The sequence below is a fragment of the Cryptotermes secundus genome, unplaced genomic scaffold (genome assembly GCF_002891405.2).
Source record: "Cryptotermes secundus unplaced genomic scaffold, Csec_1.0 scaffold1038, whole genome shotgun sequence".
Lineage (NCBI taxonomy): Eukaryota > Metazoa > Arthropoda > Insecta > Blattodea > Kalotermitidae > Cryptotermes > Cryptotermes secundus.
In genome coordinates this window covers 42,484-64,041 of record NW_019740664.1, presented here as the reverse complement: position 1 = coordinate 64,041, position 21,558 = coordinate 42,484, and the positions used below count along the sequence as shown (strand labels likewise).

Genomic DNA, 21,558 nt, shown 5'->3' with positions numbered 1-21,558 from the left:
ATATTAATATGGCAGTTAAGATGTATCTCCTTGGTTGAGTGGTAGTAGCCTGTTTTCCAACCATCTGCACAACATGAATAGACAAACGCATTATTTATCAGTTATTTACTTCTTTAGAACCACACGTTTTGGTTAATTAACGTACATCAGGTGGATATTTCTACAAATAAAAAGCAGGTAAGTGAATTGCTTATTACTGACTACACAGCACCAGATGCATCTGTATGCGCAGAAACATAGCGTTCAACCAGCTTGAAGTACATACAGCCTGTTTTAAAGTAAAAAGCACATACTTCCACAACTGCAGGATTTTATAAAAATCTAGACACATTTCTTCCCAATGTAGGGATCTTTATTGATCAAAAGAGGGAACCCTACTAGCAACAAAATTTGTGCCCTCATCTTTATTTTTTGAAACCAACTGATAAAAAAAATCATACACTTTTTTCATGTTTTTAATTCTCTTTAAACATCCTCATCTCTTATCCAGTCACACAACATATTAACTAACGCCCACATCTGAACAACTGTTTATTTCCAACTTTTCCTTCGGTTATGTACTGTCAAAGGAATGTCTCTTAAGTCTTGAGCACTGGTTATCACTGTTGCAGTCACAGGACTGAAAAGTGTGAAGGTTCCAAATGTGAATTATACATACAATTCCCATCCTTACCTCTTACATGGAGGTCTAACTGACATGATCAGATTAATCTACTGACCAATCAATCATCACAATAATTTTATGTGCCACAACAGTCTACATTCATAGCATTAGCAATCAAATTCCTTGAAGGAAGACGCTCTTCATGTGTTGATACTGGAAGTGCAGTTAAACAGTTATCTAGATGAGGCTAAAACTATTCGTGCAATATTCAAGCATACAGAGTTTCTTGCCCTTTAAACAAATGAATGTTGAGCTAACAAAGTTCTATAATCTAAATACACAAATACATGTTTCTCAACAATATCCATCTTCCAGTTTTTATTTAAAGCACAATGTTTCAGAGACTTGATTCTGGCCTCCATCTCCCAAGATAGGGACCAGCTCTATCAACAGGGCCCAAATGAGTACGTTTTACCTGAAGATGGAGATGGAATCCAGCCTCAAAAATGTTGTTTCAAATACAAACAGGTTGATATATAATGCCCAGAAACACAACAATTGTATTAATGTACCTCTGTCACAAACTTTTAGATCTTAATCTAAATACAGTAGTAAAACACCTCAATCAGTTATCTACATCTCACACTAGTTGTGGTTTAGCTACAACTTCAAACCATCTGCATCAAAAGCCTTACCAACCACACAACAAATTCTTCGTATGTTATCATCTCTTGCACAATTCAGCACTCACACTTCTCACCTTCCCTGTGCAATTTCATCAATATATCAAAAGCAAACACTCATCTCTTCCTATTTAGTGGAACACTACGTTTCGGCCCAACTGCCTGCCATCATCAACAGCTACATAAACACAAAATTTTTACCAAAACCCACATGTGCACACAACAAAATAATCACGGCATGGTATTTTAAAAATAATTTAGAACAGTTTATAGTATTTTACACTTCAAAATGAATGCACAGTGTTGCAGCGTGCCAATGGGACAGCAGTCTCCTCTAGTGTCTTTATTAACAGGAAGAGATGGATGCTCTGCACAGGGCCAGTCAGAAGTGCAACTGCTAATTCCAATCTAATCTCAAATCCCTGGTCAGGCAGGGTTGGCAACCATTCAATACTACAGGCTAAACACAATCAATCACTCTGTGTAGAAGCTATGATTCCTAAATCATGAACAACAGTTACCACAAAACATCTTTAGGTGATAAAGTACTTCCATTCATTAAGCTATTTAAATATGGGGGAAAGTTTCTTCATAGGCTGTAATAAAAAACGGTATAGTACACGAAGTTATGTGAAAATAGAATCAATCTTATCACATAAACATTCTCCAATGAGGCACTTCCATGGGTGATGGAGAACTGTGCTTGGAATCTGAAGGCATATGTATTACTTAATGTGATATACCAGTACTTCTACCACAGGCCTAGATGTAATCAGAACTTGGAACTGCACGATTTGATGCTAACAAGTTATACTCAATCAAGATGATGAGAACCTAAACACCCACCGCAGCTACCCTATACCAACACAGTTTATAATATACTCTAGATAACATTAAGATCTCCTATTCAATGATTATTACTCCTTCATTAGAAACAACATGAGCTGAATCATGTCTTATGATGAAATGGTATGGTATGGTAAAATAAAAAGAAAACTTGGCAACCGAAATTTTGAACATGTTTGAATATACAAACACAAACTGGAAGTATTATTTGCACAGCAAAGGAAAGAAACATTAACTATCACCAACAATTCATTCATGGACTGAAAATCACCATGATAATGATATGGTACTTCCCAGCTGTATGTCTTCTGTCATAATATCACCTACACTGCTTCCGACCAGTATGTCATGTGGTTTTATATAATGTACTACTGAATTCCCACACACGCACCCCTATCCATGTTGACTTGCCTCACTACATAACAGCAAAATCAAGACTTCCGTTACGATGGCCTGGAGGTGTAGCAGGTCAGTCACCACAACTATAACATAAATTACAGTCATGACACTATGAAAGATTATAGAAAAGGCTGATGAAGAGAACTAGTCTAATTTATAACATAATGTAATGTAATCTGCTACACTAATATAATACAATTACAAAAACCCTGGGGAACAAGGAAAGGAAAGTCTTTGGAATATTACAAATAGCAGCTCCAGTAATCTGCTGCCAATCACAGCACATTATCCGTCAAAGAAACCCAACACTGTTGATCCTGTTATATGAATGAAAAAATCGAAGACAGTAATATATGCATTACAGAAATATCCTTTAGCTGTTGGCCCTTCCAAATGCGCTGAAAGTCACTAAAAAACTAGAGTACTATGAGGGCTATTAACCAAACTAAATACTGTTACAAAAATAAACACACATTTTCTGTAAGGACAAAATATGTTCAATCAGACAACTATATTTTGCAAAGTCATCATGTATCCAGTATTCCATATCCTGAATGTGACTACTAAACATATACCATTATTTTTATAACATCCAGCGCATCCTATACATCCAACAAGTATACAAAGCCATGCACTTTAACCGTACTTCCAACTGAATATGCAGATGTATGTTCTCAGGATGTCTTCCCTGCAAAGTGGGACTCTCCTTCCAGCAATTCAACAAATAACTTCAACTTTCAGGATTCTGCAATAAAATATCACTCAATAAGATATTGGAATATTTTAACAGAAGACGCTATACTATTAGATGGCGATTAAAATTAACCAACAAGAAACTCCATACACTTGAATATGCACTACACCATTCCACTTTAGCATCCATGACATTTCAAACCCAATAGCAACACAAACACAAATCCCCGTTCTCAAACAACTTTCATTACAAATTTAACCTCGGATTTTAAAATTCTCAGTTGCTTTCCGTATTTCTTCTCTTCTTTCACAAAGAGTTTTTCTCAGAGTAACTTTGTTCAACATTTTGTAGTCACATAAACCATGGCCATGGAATTTAACTTGATGGTGCATCTTCGGACGTGGGGAAGACTGGAATGCTTAAACACTATCCGAGATCTTCTCGATACTTTGTGGCACCAAACTGTGGTCCATGTATCCAAAACTCTCGAAGGATTCACTTCTTAATATCTAAGTTATTTATACTTTTTTGTTTTCATAAATTCTAACTACTGCTGAGGCTGAAACATAGCATTCTAGCAAATATTTACAAGGAACTTGACAGTAGCACATCACGAAGGGAGAACATATCCAAGTCAATGTTACCTTCCCAATCAAACAGAACTCAGCTCTGTAGATGAGCCACCTCTCATCAGTTCACAGGCGCTCAGTATTCTAGTCATCCCTTTCTTTCCTTTCCTTCTTTTTCTTTCTTTCTTTCTTTCTTTGGAGAGAAGATAAAAATATCTACATTCTACAAAAACACAGCACACTTTCTTAACATGACAACAAGAAAAAGACTTCTACGTTATTTTCACAAAAAAGTTTTATAACAAAATAAACTTTTCTTTTTTAGTTATTATCATAATTTTTAATAATATGCTTTACTACACTTTGTCATATGGCTTGGTTCCCTGTCCCTAATCCAATGATCTGCTAATTCAAAAACGTACATATCAGGCATTCTTGCAGAGTGGAAAGACACTCAAACAGCTATGGCTGTGTGTATTTCTATATTCACAAATTTTCTCAGGATCCATCATGGATGCTGTTGCAGAGCATCATCAATCTGACAATCCAATATTAACATTATTGGCAATAAGTAAAAATGTAATTAGTAGTTTCCCAATCCTGACATTTTGCTTAAACCTTAAAACATGCTGCCTGAAACAATGAAACAACTAAACAATCTCAAACCAACAAACAATTAAACGGAACTGGGAAGGCTCCCTTAACATAAAATGAACAGAAAATTATCTTCCATTGGATGTTATAACATCAATATCAAACTACGGAATGAACAGCATCCATCGTCTTAGGAACATCTCTACATGTAACTACATCCATTTTGGAAAGATACATAAAGACTAGGACTTCCCTTTATGAGGTGGTAGAGATGAAGAAAAAAAACTAAGGGCACTTAAACTTGACCAATATTTGGGGCTCATTCTCTTCTCCGCTATGATCGCTGCCTGCCACCCGCTATGACTCAGCCTCTCCAATGCTATAAACTACCAAATTCTATTCTAATGCAACTCACTGTTGCCATTCACTTAACACCTAATATGACTACAGACTGCTTTTTTTTTTCTTTCACACAGAAAACATTAAACCACACTTCTAGACAAACACGACAACTAGTTCTCTTAGATTACTGACATGAACTTAAATGACACACATTACAAAAGAGAAGGCCAGGGAACTTACACAATATTGTACAATAAAATGAAGAATCACCTTGACCTCTAAGTTCTACATATGTAGTTTCACATTAGAACATTATGTGAAACTTGCATTTCTCCCCATTAAAAGCCTACAACCTTCTTTTACCTCAGTCAGAATTTGTATTAAAAAAAACACTACTAACCCTACCAATGATCCAATGTACCTACTCTTATCTACATCTAAAGGAAAAGCAACAATAGCATCCAAATTCCACTCAGCTACATTTACAGTACAAACTATTTCTACAATTTTTTATAACTAACTCTAAATTCTAATCCTTGCACCTAGATTAATCAGGTGCAACTTTCAGATTTTTTTTGTAAAGCTGTGTCCTCGTTTTCCTTACAATATGGAAACTAACACTGAAAGTCGTTTTATTATTTAATTCACATCATCATCGTCATAATCATCATAATCTGTTGAGATGGTGCTGCACACAAGTGTCTGTTCATATGGCTTTTCCTTAAAGACAAGAAGAGCGGAATAAAGTTCTATCATCTCAATTAACAAACAAGTCTCTCTGTGTAAATGTTGTCAAAACCCTAAAAAAAGTGTGTACCTCTTGTTTTCTGTCTTCCTCTTCTTGATCACGAAACACATACTCATGTAAATACAACACACGATTTTATTTAATATTCAATATGGACTCTTTTCTGTCAGTAATGTGATTCTTAAAAAATAGTTACCATCTCACCATCGAATTCAGATGTACCAAAATAAACTAAATATCTCTTATTTTTACTTCATCAGTTTTAACACTGTAAAATCTTTTCCGCAGTTCTCAATACAGTAAATACGATGCATGCACTATGGAAACATTAGCTCTAACCTCTACTAAAACCTGATTCTTTCAGTAATAGTAATCGCTCCAGAACCAGATTTCTTAATGGCAACAACCGGAACAATCTGAGCTACTGGGTATCACAACCAAGAAACCAGATTCTGGGAAAACTGATAAACAATTATATTTACTTATATTATTAACGAATTCTCTAGCAAACACTCATGACTTAACAGCATGATGGTATCTGTCAGACAATAACCAATTAACTATTAACTACAGTTGGTTTACATTGTTTTTTGGCTGAAAGCTATTCTCTTAATAGTTCCTGTATCATCAGTTTGTCATTCATTCACTGCTTCATGTCAGCAGTGTATCCGAACACCCATCCTTAACTGAAGCTATCTTTTCCACTAAGAAATCCATACCGATTTCTTACGACTTTAAATGCTTCTTCTAACTTCAAAATTATGCAAAAATCTATACTTTCAAAAAAAAAAAGTCCACAGTAAAGTTCGGTAAGTAACCAATCAATGGAGATCTCACTGCAAATTCCATTAAGAATAATTTTTACAAACATGATTCAGTTAATTCGGAAATATCAAAACCTCTCACTACAGGATCAATGTGTTTATCTGCTATAATGAAATATCTCCATTACCATCCACAGCTTTAGTCACATAAAGAACTAGGCTCAACTCTAGTTCAACTTAATGTACATTTTTGAACTGCTACAACACTGAAACAATTAGCAACTAGAAGATAAATTTGGCTTCGTGATTAGTGTTTTATAATATATATAATTATTTCCCTGTCTTTGAATTATCATGAAAAGGCACAATATCTAAAAAAAACATGTCTTTAAAAAAGAACGAAATAGTTTAAAAACTCGTTTCACGCATGGTTGATATAGGCATTTTTCATAAAAAAAATAACACTGGAAAAAACCCTGCACTAACAACAGTTAAAGTCGTAGAAAAATATGAAACACAAAATAATTTACTACAAGGCAACATGTTCATGCTTGCCATTTGATTGGAATGTGAGAAAATGAAAAGGTATGGGTCACTGAGTTCTCCATACAACATTCATACTTCAAGTTCTGCTTTCTTCTGTCAGCAAGTCTCTCGCCAATACTGGCAACTCAGCAATTTCATTCTGGGACTGAGGAGACCTGAGCTGCTGCATCTTCTGTCCTCAGGATACAGAATTTTAGAGACTGCCAACTGAGCAACCATGCTGAATACAGAGACAAGCAAGCGCTTTGTTACACAAATGTCCAGCATTCTGACTAATTACCTTTACTTTACATGTGAAAAGTTAATGACAGATTCAAGTCTCAATTCGGTCATTTTTTAGACAGGTATAAACAACGTGGTGACCAAGAATTTTGATAATCAAACACAGAATTCACATCTCGTGATACCATTACTCTAGCTCACAAAAACAATCAGCATTCCTACCTACCGTACTGAAGAAAGAGAACTGATATTAGGATGTATCAGTACAGACAAGAATCAAAACATGTACAAAATAAAATTTAACTCGTTTGAGTTTTAGCTTTGGAAGGTATGTCGGAAGAAATCTTTGATGTGAGCAGCATTTATGTTCTGTTATTTTTAAGGGTTAACAAACCCTATTTTAATTAGTCTTCTCGACTCCACTAACATGGCTGCAAGATGTTCCATGGCATGATTAGCTACAAAACACCAAACATGTGTATTTATTCTGCAAGGGAAAAGTAAACTTAGCTACAGCTACAAAGCACCAGAGCAAACGGCCATGGGCTACTATCGATCTGTTTCACAAGTTCATTCACATTGTAGATGCAATAAATCCTACTACGAACATGCTCTCATTCTGGCACATTTCCTTCCTTCCTCTGTGTAGAATTTTTTCATGGCACACATTCTACATTAGAGAAATAAGGAGCTCAAGAGATGGCAGCATATATATATATTAAAAATTGGAAACAAAATTAATTTTACATCACATTGTATGTAGTACCACAGCTTCTGGACTTGAAATGGCACTCCACTCTAAGTTATTCCTTAAGGTGGCATCTAGTACTATTCACAATTTTCTGTGAAATGAAGAAGAAATCTTTTCAAAGCTTCATGGATTAGCTCAATCTGTTATACTTAAGAAACAAAGTTAACCACAGGAAATGAATCAAAATTATGAATTTTCCATATAGATGAATACTTCCCAGAAAGTTATATATGCATTTTTGATGGTTCATGCTGCCAATGCAACTAACTGCTGGGGCATGTGGTAAATTTTGTAAGTTGTGCCAACATAACACAATGCACCCAGTACCTGTTTAACTGATATTAAACATTATACATCAATAAATTCATTAAATTGGTACTACTGAATTAGACAAAAACAAAATTGGACAACAGCAAAATATATGGCAATCTCTTTTAAAGTATAAAACAAATAACTGGTACAGAAGCATTGAGTAATTCATGAAATCTAACACTGATTAACATAAAAAGTAGAAGAATATTTGTATTGCCCTTCCATGATATGTTTCTTCTGAATGCTTGCAACATTACTGACATGAATGGTACTTTATATATCAATGTTCATAAGCAAGTATCGCTTGCTAACAATGCCATGGAAAATCCTTGGCATCCACTTCCCATACAACCATTCTAACCTCTCCTATAATTCAAAAGAAGCTAATATTAATAATAAAAAAATATGATACAACTGGAAACTCGACAGCATAGCTAAACATATCTCCACACTACAATAAAAAAATAATAAACTATTTTCTTATATATATTTGTTTATTATGTTTCACTGATTAGCAGATGGTGGCAAGTCCGGGGTTGCTTCCAGGATGTGGCAATTCTTCATGTTCTTCATTCTCCCACAATTCTTCAAACTGACTGGCTTATTCAGGTCATGTCTCATCAGGAAATCTCTCATCTTTCCTTCACAGCAAAAAAAAAAAAACATTCACCCAAATCTTGACATGGTTCCATTCATTTCCCAAATGGATTTCTGTTAACTTTCTTAATAAAATCTGAAACAGAGGGCAAGCAAACATGTTATTTGCCGACAGCCTTCAAACTGAAAACAGCCAACTTCTCTAGCATCATAAAATATAAGGCATGTCATAGTAATCCAGCTCAAAATAAAATAGAAAGAGCCTGAAAATTCTGCAAATTTCTAGCATCCAGCAGATGGTTTCTGGAGTACTCAGGTATCAATAGCAAACAGGTCTGTGTAACAGATCAACCGAATTCAATGAGTACACGGATATGGGGTGCACATAACTTAACGAGTTTCATTTATTCAAGTCTGTAGAACTGTTCAACTACATCATCCTCTTTGACCAACCGATGCATGCGCGCACACGGAGAGGGAGGGGAGTCCTCGAACAATATATGTGTGCGCACATGCACAAATATGGAGAGGGGGGGTTATCTGTCAAAACTTTTAGAGAATTCCTGTCCCTTGTTCTTGTTACTTCCAGAGAAATGAAGAAAGAGTCAGCCTGTTTCTGCTATGACATGACCACCCTTGCAACTGTATGCAACACACATAAAAACTGTTTTTGTGTGATAAAGAGAAGGCAGTTTTATCCTCATTCTGAGCTTAGAACCCTCCCGGAGGAGGGGGGGAGGCAAGCATGCATGTGAAGAATGAAATGGGATGCAGTGTGTGTGCTGAGTGAACTACAAGTCAGTTCACTTCCAGCAGGAAGACATTGAGCAAGGTATCACTTTGGCGACAGAGCTGACAGAGCCACTGTTCATACTGTATGTATGTATGTACGTTTATTGTATAAGCTTGAAATTATAAGATGAATATTCATGGGAGGATCCATGTGTGAGCAGAGCATCCCAGGCTTTAGATGTACTACAGAGAGGGTGCTTACATAATAAAGAAGGCGTGATAGCAATTTAATTGGTATTCTCTGGATCTTCCCCCCAGTGTCAGGATGCAGCTGGACACCTTACGTACCTCTTCAAACCAAAGGCAATTCAAAGAGGCCCATACCACAGGCAGCCACCCCACAAAAAAGAAACCAATAACAGTTATATTGTCCCAGATGCAGCCTCACCCCTATGCCACAGTATGACTTCTTATGACCCTAAGGGGAAGTATACTTTGACAGAATTTCTCATCCATGATCATATGCGCAGTCCAACTGAGTACGTTTGCTAAAAGTTTTCTTATCATACAATTATTTGAACTCAAACTCTGTATTAGTTGGGCAAAATCTTATCTTTTTAACTGAGATGATGAGTACTATTTTTTTAAGTTGGGATACATTAGACACACTGTGAAAACCATCACATGCACTGAATTCAGGTTTACTGAAGTCTGATTACATACTAGAGTGCCAGGACAAACATTCCTTTCTGAATATGTTTCAACAATTCTTTCTCTCTTTTGCCAACATAAATAACTACACTGACGTAATATATTTCTTCACAAAATGCAACAGTGCAGATACCAAACAATGTAGCTAGTGCTGCACAGGTCACTTGTTCTACTAGTGGGCATGATCTTATGGGTCAATACTGATTCAAAATAAAGTACAATCCCAGAGACTACAACCCTTACTGCAAAGACTAGTTAGTGGTAGTTACACTTAGTAAAACTGTCATTTACAGGAAACCTCTCTGTAAGCATATTTTGATCCATGCCATTATTTTCATTATACTGTGCACATTAAATCTGGGTAGTTCAATGTTTTGGTACCAGACTTGAAAGGCACTGCTCACTCCAGCAGTACCAACTCCTGTTTCACTTATGTTCTAGGTACAGTACTACACAATGCAGGGGTTTCGTCTTCATTTTATTCATTTACAATATTTAATTTCTGAGAATTGTGTTCCATAAAAAAAAAAAAGCAGAGGGCAAAGTCAGAAAAATCAAATATAATCTTTCCTTCTCCTCCTTCATCCCTCCACCACCACCAACACAATCTGCTTCCCCTTCTACCTGCCTCCTGATTGGCCACCAAGGAGTTTGCATTGGAATCTGTGTAAATTAGTTGTGTGCACTGAAATTAAAACACATTTTCAAGCTTGCAAATAACAAGGAGTATCTGTACTTACTTTTTGTTTCAAGCTATCCTTCCCTGAGACATGCTACTTAATGAAAATAACAAACATCATGGATCAAATTAAGTTACAGTTTGCAGTTCGTGACATTGTTATTTGTGACAATATACTCACTCACGTATGCAATACATTTCAAATAAAACCTTGCATTCTTCATGCATAAAAAACTGATGCTATGATTTTAACATACGTTCAAATGAGACCACTTCGAATGTTTTCTGAATTAGTTCCGCAGAACATCTTCTGTAGAGACGTGTATCATACAGTAGACCCTGGGGTGGGTTCCCACTGAGGAAACATTCCTTCCTTCAATTAATGCAGATTGGTTAACCTCACTATCTAGGCCTTCATCAATTTCTTCATGCTCTGCATGCGTTTCTTTTTACATCACTAATGTCTGTACAGTTGTTGGGCAAAAGGTGATTTGGATTTAAAAAAAAAAAAGGTGACAAATTGTGTACATCCATTATTTTGACAGTTATTTCACTGCATGTAGCTGCTGTAATACACTCAGATTAAGATTTAACTGCAGCAAACTGAATAGAGCAGCCATGATATAGTGCAGGTTGTTAGGCACTTGCTCCTCACCACAGACCCTCAGGTTCAATCTCAGGTGATTTCATACAAGTATATACAAGGTTCATACAAGGTGGCCGAAATGGCACTGGACCAGGTTCTCCTCCAAGCCTCCTCAGTTTCCCCTCAGTAATAATAAAAATCATTCCATGATCGCTCCCAGGCATCTCTCATTACCACTGAGATGTGTGATAGCCCTGATCAGGCAGTACATAATGACATCCTTTGTCTTGAAGTGGGTTGGNGGGGGGGGGGGGGGTCTTGGGACTTTGACCTGGCACTTGGCTGGTTACAGAGTAAGGTAAGTAGTCAAACTGCCCTACAAACAATTGAGTATCTTTACATCCATCGACACAGTTTCTCATAAAAATATACAAATCTTGAGATTACTTACATTAAAATCTAAAAACCTTAAATGAAACACATGTTCTGACCCTTACTGGGTATCATCAGGTGTACTGTCTGTGCTTAGGTGCTGAACTTTTTTTTTAATATGGATTCATATTTTCAATGTGACCATATAACATGTAATATTGTGCTTGGTAACAAAACTCTTGGTATTATCTCCTTTTTAGTCCAATCATGTACATATAATTACTTAAATCACTGTATATCTAGTGGAAGGTTACAATTAGGATTAAAATATATGCATATATCTATTAGTTATTTTGTTGGTATACTAGTTGCTCTGGTCTGGTTCCTTCCTTGGTGGGTACGATGTTACCAACTCTTCTTGTATATTCACATGTGTTATCTCTAATTTAACGAGGTTGCAAGTTGGGTGCAGTAGGACTATCGTACAGACGTTAACATATGGTATATGGAGAATTCCCGTATTGTCTTGAATGCAGGTGGTCTTTTGGACTGACACACATATGGTGCTGAAAATCAGGGGTGGGGGATGAAAAAACTGCTGGAATTTACCCAGGGACATAAGCTTGATAAATGAGGTATTTTCCAAATTCTAACATGTGAATCATGACCACTAATAGACAGTACCCCATGCAGCTGTCTACTACTTACCACATGCTTGCTTACTTGGGTGGCTGATTTTGGTAAGGCTGGTAAGTGTCATCAGGTGAGGCAGCATTGGAAGTCTGTTCAGAGTCTGCAATGGGCACAGCATGGATGATGGACGCACCCGGGCCAGGGTAGAACTGGTATGGATGGGGGCTTGCAATGTACTGCAAACAAAGAAACATAAATGTACACACATTAAAGCTACTACACATATTATTACTTCATTCTTCAGTGTAGCACATCCTGTTTTATGTCTGACATACAACATACAATTTGAAGAGTATGGGGTGTACAGCCCTCTGGGTTGAAATGCCATGTAGATCAGCAAAACAGTGATTGTGTTTCTGGCATTATCTATCATCCTGTTTTTATTTAAAACACTCAACTGGGCCAAATTAATAGAGCTAAGTCCTACCTCCAGATGATAGGGTCAAGCTCTAGTGATTGCGACCAACCAGATTCCACCTGAATATGGAGACGAAATCCAGTCTCCAAAATGTGAATTTTAAATAAAAACAGGACGATTTATAATGTCCAGAAACACAATAATTGTATTAATATTTACTGTGACTCTGGCTTTTTGTTGCCATCCTCTGCCTTCAGACTTGTCAGGAACTGCAGTAATATTTTCACTCCTCCTGCCTCCAACACAGTTTTCTTCTTCTGAAAACCACTAGTCTTGTCTGGAAGTAGATTGGAAAACAAACCACCCTCATTTGTATTAAATATATCCTTCAGATAGTGTTCACTCTGAAGTGATGGAAGCACTCAGTTCTGTAGTTAAGGCCTGCAAATTTTCTGAATCAATTGCACCAACCATTTAGAGATGTGCATTTAATACTTAGTTTTAAGGCCTTCGGTCTTCTGCCTCAACATCACACCCCAAATTTTCTGCCTCAAACCACTCTAGAAGCACTCATTCCATCTTCTCATATTTAAAGCATGTTTTCCTTGTTGACCATATTACTATTTAGCGTCCACACAGGTACAGTAATGTGTTCTGTCTTAACCGCTCAGCGTGGTTTGACGTGTATGTTTCGTCAAGGTATTTAAATCATCTGCGGGGGTTCGACGTCTATGTATCGTCCAGCTGCACACCTATGTTATAACGCCCATAATAATTGATGGTTTTGCTGTAGATTGTTAGATTTTTCGCTGGCCTGTTGTCAGAAGAACAGTATATAATGAAACATGACTTTAGCTGCGTTAAGTCATCGTTACATATGCCTGTCTTGCAGCAAAATCCTGTTGCTCTTGGAAGAGATTTCCTCATTCAAACTGTTATGAATGGCGTGTTTTCTTTCCTATGAAGTTATAAACAGCAGAGACGATATGTGCTGTGTTTATAATATCATATTGCCCTGAGCTGGCCACACTAACACACTCAATTAGAATTCTTAGAAGAGGGATGTCCAGAAGTTTATTCTTGCAAGATCCATTGATTTCACACAGTACATAGCAGCAAGTTCTTAGAATAACGTCACGAATTAAGACAGAACACTGTGGTCACCCCCTGTGGGGGGGGAAGAACTCATTCCTTCCAGTTGACTCCATTTTATCGTACTGACCTTGGTGGGCCTTTCGAGGGATGACCATAAATATTTTTTTGAGCCAGCTAAGCTCTGCTTTCGTGCACTACATACCAGCCGGTTCTTAGAATAACTTCATGAATTCTGTGGTCACCCCTATGACATCTGCTGCAGCCAAAATGGATGGAATATGAAACGCATAGCACCAACCACCAACCCCTTGTTATGATAACATAAAGGTTGAATTTACTGCAGCTGATCTGGCAAGCTAAACTCACAGAAAGACATTTCCTTGTATTCCCCCTTTGGGAAGAAGGCAAGACCGCACAGAAGATGTGTGGTTTACGGAAAAAAGGGCCAAATGAAAGACACGCAGTATTGGTGTGGTGAATGTGAGACAGCGTTGTGTATAGAAGAATGCTTCAATGCGTACCATACACTGCTCAAATTCTAAACCACCTGCTTCCATTGCCGAGATACCGGGTGCTCATATTATAAGGTAAGGTTATAAAAACCATCTTTTAAGATCATTTTAGTGAAAGTTTCATGCTTCAAGCCGTACCATACACTGCTCAAATTCTAAACCACCTGCTTCCATTGCCGAGATACCGGGCGCTCATATTATAAGGTAAGGTTATAAAACCACCTTTTAAGATCATTTTAGTGAAACTTTCATGTTCCTATCTTATATAATTTAAGAACAATGATGAATAAATCATTTTCGAGCAAAATTTAAATGGTCGGCTGAATATATTACCGTCGGAGAGACACGGCAGCAGAATTTAAATGACCACACTAAAGGGTTAATGATCACCAGTTTATTAAAACTCACGTATCATGAAGCCATGCATTCTTGCACACAAGGACTACTAGCATGCTACTTGGCTAGGGGGATGGTGATCAGAAAGTCACCACTAATTCTGACCAACTCCTTTCTTCCACTCACTGTGTGCTACTGAATGCTGCTATGTTTGAATTATGTAAGTACGTACTTTAGTTCTCGTCTGTTTCTGTATATGCAGAACATAATCCAACAGAACCTTATCAATATCTGATGAATGTCCCTAAAACTGTTCATTAGGCCGGATATGTTCCAAACGAGACATAAATAAATTACTCTTATGGTACTGCTTCTGGAACCCAATCATATATATAAATGTCTTTATGTGCAAAACCATTTTAAATGAAGTCTTCTTAAGAAAACGTCCCACGCTGTATACCTCGATGCGAAGTCTTTCACTTTATGTGATCCAATGCCAGTCTACTTAATGCAATTTGTGAGAACCTGTACTTTTGTGGCATGTGTAGCCAGCCACTACTGCCTTGTTCCTTCTTCACACAATGTTCCAGATGTTCACTGTCACACATCACATGAATAAAGGAATTGTATATCCTGGAATGTGATTGATAACACAAAATTTGGCAGAACCCCCTGGGATATAACAGTGTGTAGTCAGATGCAAGTCAGCTGATGTTTTGAAGGAACATGTCACCTCCAGCTTCAGGGTCAAAGAATAAGCAAGCCAAAAAGTTGGTGTCAAAAAGGTGGCAAGCAGAACCCACTCTGGATGCCATAAGCATCTGTCCAGCAAAACCAATGGTTCTTCTGTGACGATTAGACACAGAGGTTAAAACTTTCAAATAAAAACTTAATTTAATTTAAGGAAACAGGTGGTGAAGCTGTTCTTCAAAACAGGTTAAGTTGGCAGGGGGAATATAATATGAATTTTACAGAAAAGGCTTACAGATCCTGTCGTGCCAAGTTGCAGTGTAGACATGTGTGTTGCCAACTGGGGAATCATAGAGCTGTACTGCACCGAGCTAGGATCTGATGTTGGCATCATCTGAAATAAACAATAAATATGCCAAACCATGATTATTTACTAGAAACTTGTACAAGGCTAAGAGAGAACATACTCCTTACTTATCATTACATAATTCTGTATCAGTGATATCTGATTGCATGCAAATTGTGGAAAAAAAAGAGTCTGAAAATAAAAGTCAACAACAAGCAACACTGCCTATTACTCACTCTGGATTATAGCTGCTTTTCTTGTCAACAATACAGTGAAACATTAAATGACATATAAACAACATTAAAATTAAGAAATAAAAATGTAGTCATATAATTAAAAACAATGCTACCAAATGAGCAACCAATTTACATCCAAAAATTCCACTGTGATGGTTGCACATCCCTTTTTAAGCTGTGACTACAGTATGTATGATGGTAAAAGTATGAAGTACATTTCATAACATCTTTGGATATTCTCTATCAGATAAATGGTAGGAATGTAGGGCACAGAAAACTGAGGAAAAGTTACATTTATATACATATAAACACACACTCTGAAAACTACCACCTTGGTTTTCTTACTAAATATCTGGAAATTATACCTTTGTTATTTTCTTTAATCTTTATACAAACATCTTGAAGCACAATACTGCCATCTACACATACTCCATACCATGTTCATATTCCAAGAGATGCTTCCTCAATTCCTATCATGTAGAATTATGCCCATATAAACAACAAAAAGGGTGGATGAAAGGTTACAACCCTGCTACATTGCTTCATTAATGTCTTTATGTGTCATTAAAACTGGTGACAAAATAATCAACAGTAAACATTACCAAATAAAAGTTATGCAAGACTGCCATAAATTCCCTATCAGCTCATAACAGGAATCACGACTGACACCTGGAACAAGTCTCTCAGCAAATGGTGCTCACAACAGGCTCCAGGTCAGGGAAAATCAGTAACTCTATATTCTGCAGAATGGCGCAAAGCAAGCAGAAGACTAACTGTGGGAAATGATTATCATAGTCACATCATACTATTGTGTTGTGCAAAATGAACAAAAATTGTAATGTTGTTGTTACCTATACTATTCATATTGAAGAATGTGGGTTAATTCAGAATTCTGTGGTTGGAGAAGAGGGATTATCATAAGGCTTGTCCACAGTCATTGCAATGACAGCGACAGTAACACTAATAAATCCATGCCCTTTTCAATTAACTTTCATTAATTCTCTGATTGAGAACTTCATTTATACATGTTTATTGGTACCTTAAATTAAAAAAAATCAGTATTTTGATATTGTAACATGTTTCTGCCACTGAAATTTGTTGGTAACATGTGTAAGTCCAATCCCACTTCTGACACCAAATGTAACGTGTTTTTTCCACTGAAATTTGTTGGTAACGTGTGTAAGTGCAATCCCACTTCTGACACCAGTGTAACGTGTTGGGTTACTGAAGACGCCGTTCGGATTGTTAATTGGTTTATTTAACAACTACAAGTCGTACCTACAATTGATTATAACACTGTTGGGTGGTTTCACACTTTATAACCCTATTCGCAATAATCTCTTCACTCTCGGGCATTTCACACTTTATAACCCTATTCGCAATAATCTGTTCACTCTATCTTCAGTAGTCTACACGTATTCACAGTACGGGAGCTATATAAGTGTCACTGTGTTACACACTCCCAATTACTTCTCAGTTCACAAACTATCACTGATTATCACATGCGTCCGGTTCTTCTTTCCACGACTGCTGCTAGATTCCAACTGTGTTGCTCCGGCTCACACAGTAACTCTCGCTTACTTCTCAGCCAGCTTTTATTCCGTTCGCTGTTGCCTGTTGCCCATGTCAACAGAGGCGTTGCGTGCCACGTCACAGTAGGAAGTGGTGAAACGTCACAGCAGGAAGCTGTGCCACGTCACAGTGCGGGGGGGGGAGCGCTGACTCACCTGCTACGTCAGCATGGCCAGAGCTGCCATGCCACCACTGGGGATGGAGGGGGTGTCCTCCATTGCACAACACATCACAATATTAATTAAACTTTAATGTGAATCTATAATAACGTATACCATTGTCTTGGACATTTAATGTTTTGTGTGGAAATTTTTAAAGTCTGGCAATGTCGAAATGTTTAGAGTTCTGACACAAGTGGACAAGAACTTAGGATAGGGCACAGAAAACTGGACACCCCTACAAAAGTCAGGTAAAATCTCTGTCAGAAATTGGTTACTGTGTCTGTTAATAAATACAATACAAGGATCACCGCATGTTCCACATTCCAAATCAACTGATTGTTTGGCATCTCAGCTAGTTTAGCATACTTGCATCCCCACCCCTCTTGTGGATTTACAGTTAACCTTTAAGAGCCGAGCGACTCCATATGGCGTCATGAAAATAAAGTCAAGGGGATGAATGACGCCATATGTCATCGCGCAGTCCACGCGTGCGGCCGGCTTTTTAAAATCTAATTTTAAGTTATAAATTATTTTTCTACTTACATGATTTTTGGTCACCAGCTTTATAAGTTGTCTCTCTTCCCACCTGCGTCGTCTAACGGACTGTTGGCTTCGTGTGGAAATCTTGGAAACATCCAGAAATCCAGTGTCCGACGTCGCACTTCACGCAATTTGTCCGGACGGTTCTTCGTTTTCCACGCGAAAAGCACACACGACACCTCAATTGCAAAGTAGAGGAAGTCGACCAGTGATGTGGTTTGGTCTCCTATAATCGAGATATCTCCGATAAAACGGCAGGGGTTCGACCCCTGGGCAGTTGATGGCGAGGTGGACCCCTTCCAGCATGTTCCGCACAAGAGCGAGACGAAATTCTCTTTGTGACAACAGGATGTAACTGTTCAGATCCAGGAGACAGAAAAATAGTTTATTTGTCCATTTCCAGGTTCGATGACAGATGCTATAACTGTTTGCCACAGTTTGCCCACAGCTCCACTTGAATAATTATTCACACTTCTCTTGCCATGCTGGTGTCGTGGTGGTCCCCAGGTTGCCGACCAAGATGATGGTTCTTCGTCGAAATCAACCGCCAGTGATGTGGTTTGAGCTCCTCTAATCGAGGTATCTCCAATGAAACGGCAGGGGTTCAACCCCTGGGCCGTTGAGGGCGAACTGGACCCCTTCCAGCATGTTCCGCACAAGAGCGAGACGAAATTCTCTGTGTGACAACACGCTGTAACTGTTCAGATCCAGGTGATGGAAAAATAGTTTATCTGTCCATTTCCAGGTTTGACGACAGCTGCTATAACTGTTTGCCACAGTTTGCCCACAGCTCCACCTGAATAATTATTCACACTCCTCTTGCCACGCTGGTGTGGTGGTCCCCAGGTTGCCGACGAAGTTGATGGTTCATCATCAACTTAAATTTTTGATTCACTTTCTTCCTCGCAACTCTCAGAGTCATCGGTACAACAGTCTGAATCGGTGTCATTTGTAAGCTGATTCTCAATTCCAGCGTCTTCCAAATATGAGGCCATGGTGGACAGCTGAACACAACGCTAGCCTTGAACGTTCTGACACTGCTCGGCTATATTTCAAAACAGACTACTTCTTGTTTCTGTATACGAGATAATACAGTCAGTGTTTCTGCGAATGATTAGACATCGCCCACACTCGTGCACATACCGAAAGGAAGCTACGAACTGGAGAATGAGGAACGCAAGCATAAACTTCCGCCCCTGTTGCCACGTAAGCCATAGTTATAAAATGATGTCAGCAGCAGGCATTCAGACTGCAGAAACGTTTTGTGCAGGAACTGTATGCATTTTTGTGCACAGACGTTCGAAATTGAGGGAAAAATTATTTTTGGCATCAGTGTAAAAATTTTAAGAGATTTTAAAATCGGTACATTACAATAACTGATTCTATATTCTTTCTAGATAAAAGCAGCGTTTATTTCGTTCGTTTATCACAAAAATTGTAGAAATCACAGCATTTTGAGTAACATGATTACAATTTTTATTACTCTACAGTGGTGGGCATTTAAATTAACTCCGTCCCACTACCACTACCGGAATTTAAATGGCCGTCTCTTAAAGGTTAAACCACTCCACCCTTTCTATTTCCTTCCAACTATAATCATTTAATACATAAAAGATATTCAGGTAAAGAATGTATACAAGCTGCCCGAAAAACAATTAAAGAAACAAAAAATATATAAACAATACTTAAGCCTGATTATAATGTATAAGCTGGTGACAGAATTCTTTTAGGCTGGGGCCACACAAGCGCACAAAATGCGTCTGTTGTAACAAACGTACTTTATGATGGACGTTGCTGAGGACACCACACAGTTGCAGAATGTGGTGCGTACCTTTTGGCTGCAATGGAGCCAGAAGAAAGCGTAGTATTCGCCTCTCATTTCTACAATTGACGTCACAACGTTCGTTACAACGGACGCATTTTGTGCACTCATGTGGCCCCAGCCTTAACAGTTGTGGGCGCATGACAAAATCATTAACATGGTAAGACTTCCAACAGAGGAAACAGCCAGATGTTTACATTACAGTTACATTCCAAGTCTTGCCAACCCTCATTTTCTTGGCTGACTCCAGATGATGAAAGGATAATCGTAGTGGCTTCCTTTCAGACATGACAAATTTCTTACTAATCCCTATGTGAAGACATCAACCCCTACATGTACCACCAGCTTTAATACTGTAACATACCACCTGAAAGGTGAACAGTGGAATGAGTAGAGGCGGTTACTGCTAGGCAGCAGCACAGTAAACACATTTCTGTGGCAACAGAGATACTGACACAACAACAGAGGATTTGATGTTTTCTATGCAGTCTGTGCCAAGATATGCAGTGAGGACCTGCATCAGTCATGAATTAAGTGAGCTGTGGCAGTTTGTGAGGGATCTCCATTGTTAGTAGCTGCTACTTACCAACAATAATTGCACCAGAAGACTTTGGGTCTGCTGTAGTCGCAGTGATTTATAATGTGTGTGTGAATTAGTTAAACTGTTATAATCATTTGTAGTTATGAGTTATAAGTGCCCGATAAATCAAATTATCAATCCAAACCCCGTGTCTAGTCACTGACACATTCCATCTACAGTTATAATCAATCCATGTCATACCGACCCTCACTTTCCTGGCTGATTCTTGTTGAAGAAAGCATACGCACAGTGCGTTCTTTCCATACAAGAAGAATTTCTTACTAATTTCTACGTGAAGATATCAACCGCTTAAGGCTAGCTGTTACTCATACATACCAACCTCTTTATCAGCTACCAACTTTGGTTTGACCACAAAGTATAAACTTATGTAGTCTGTAAGGGTCTCAGCTCTAACAGTAATTATACTTAACCAGCATAACTAATGGAGGACGCATGTTTCCCATGAGGTATGAACTTATTTAAAATATTATTTAAATTAATTTCAAAGGATTAAAAAGGTTGCTTATATTGTATTTTGTTAAAAAAACAAAGAACAGAGGCAATGATAACAGGTTATGAAGTATCTATCACAGTCCTCACGCTGCAGTTGCATAACATTCTAGTACAGGATTCTCATAAAATAAAAATATAATGAAATCCACTACTGATAATCACTGTACTAGATTTTTACTTCATAATAAAACTTGCACACAGATGAGCATAAGAGTTCANGCTGTGGGAATCTGCAAGCAGATCACTATTCTCATCCGTCACTAACCCTCTGACGTGGTCATTTAAATTCCGCGGCCGCGGCTCCTGCGGTAATATATTCAGCCGGCCATTTAAATTTTGCTCGAAAATTATTT

General features: G+C 37.8%; 1 protein-coding gene across 8 annotated transcripts in view; it reads right to left on the bottom strand.

Moving 5' to 3' along the window:
- Positions 1 to 330: 330 nt before the first annotated feature.
- The window catches only part of LOC111872557 (protein alan shepard), a gene marked incomplete at its 5' end in the record, with an annotated part of 44,488 nt that continues 23,260 nt past the window's right edge, over positions 331 to 21,558 (bottom strand). For 3 of the 8 annotated variants that reach the window (XM_023866592.2, XM_033754748.1, XM_033754749.1), the window contains 3 exon segments: positions 331 to 8,807; positions 12,460 to 12,620; positions 15,731 to 15,829. In XM_023866592.2, the coding sequence (XP_023722360.2) occupies positions 12,471 to 12,620; positions 15,731 to 15,829 (249 nt within the window). 8 annotated transcript variants of the gene reach the window in all.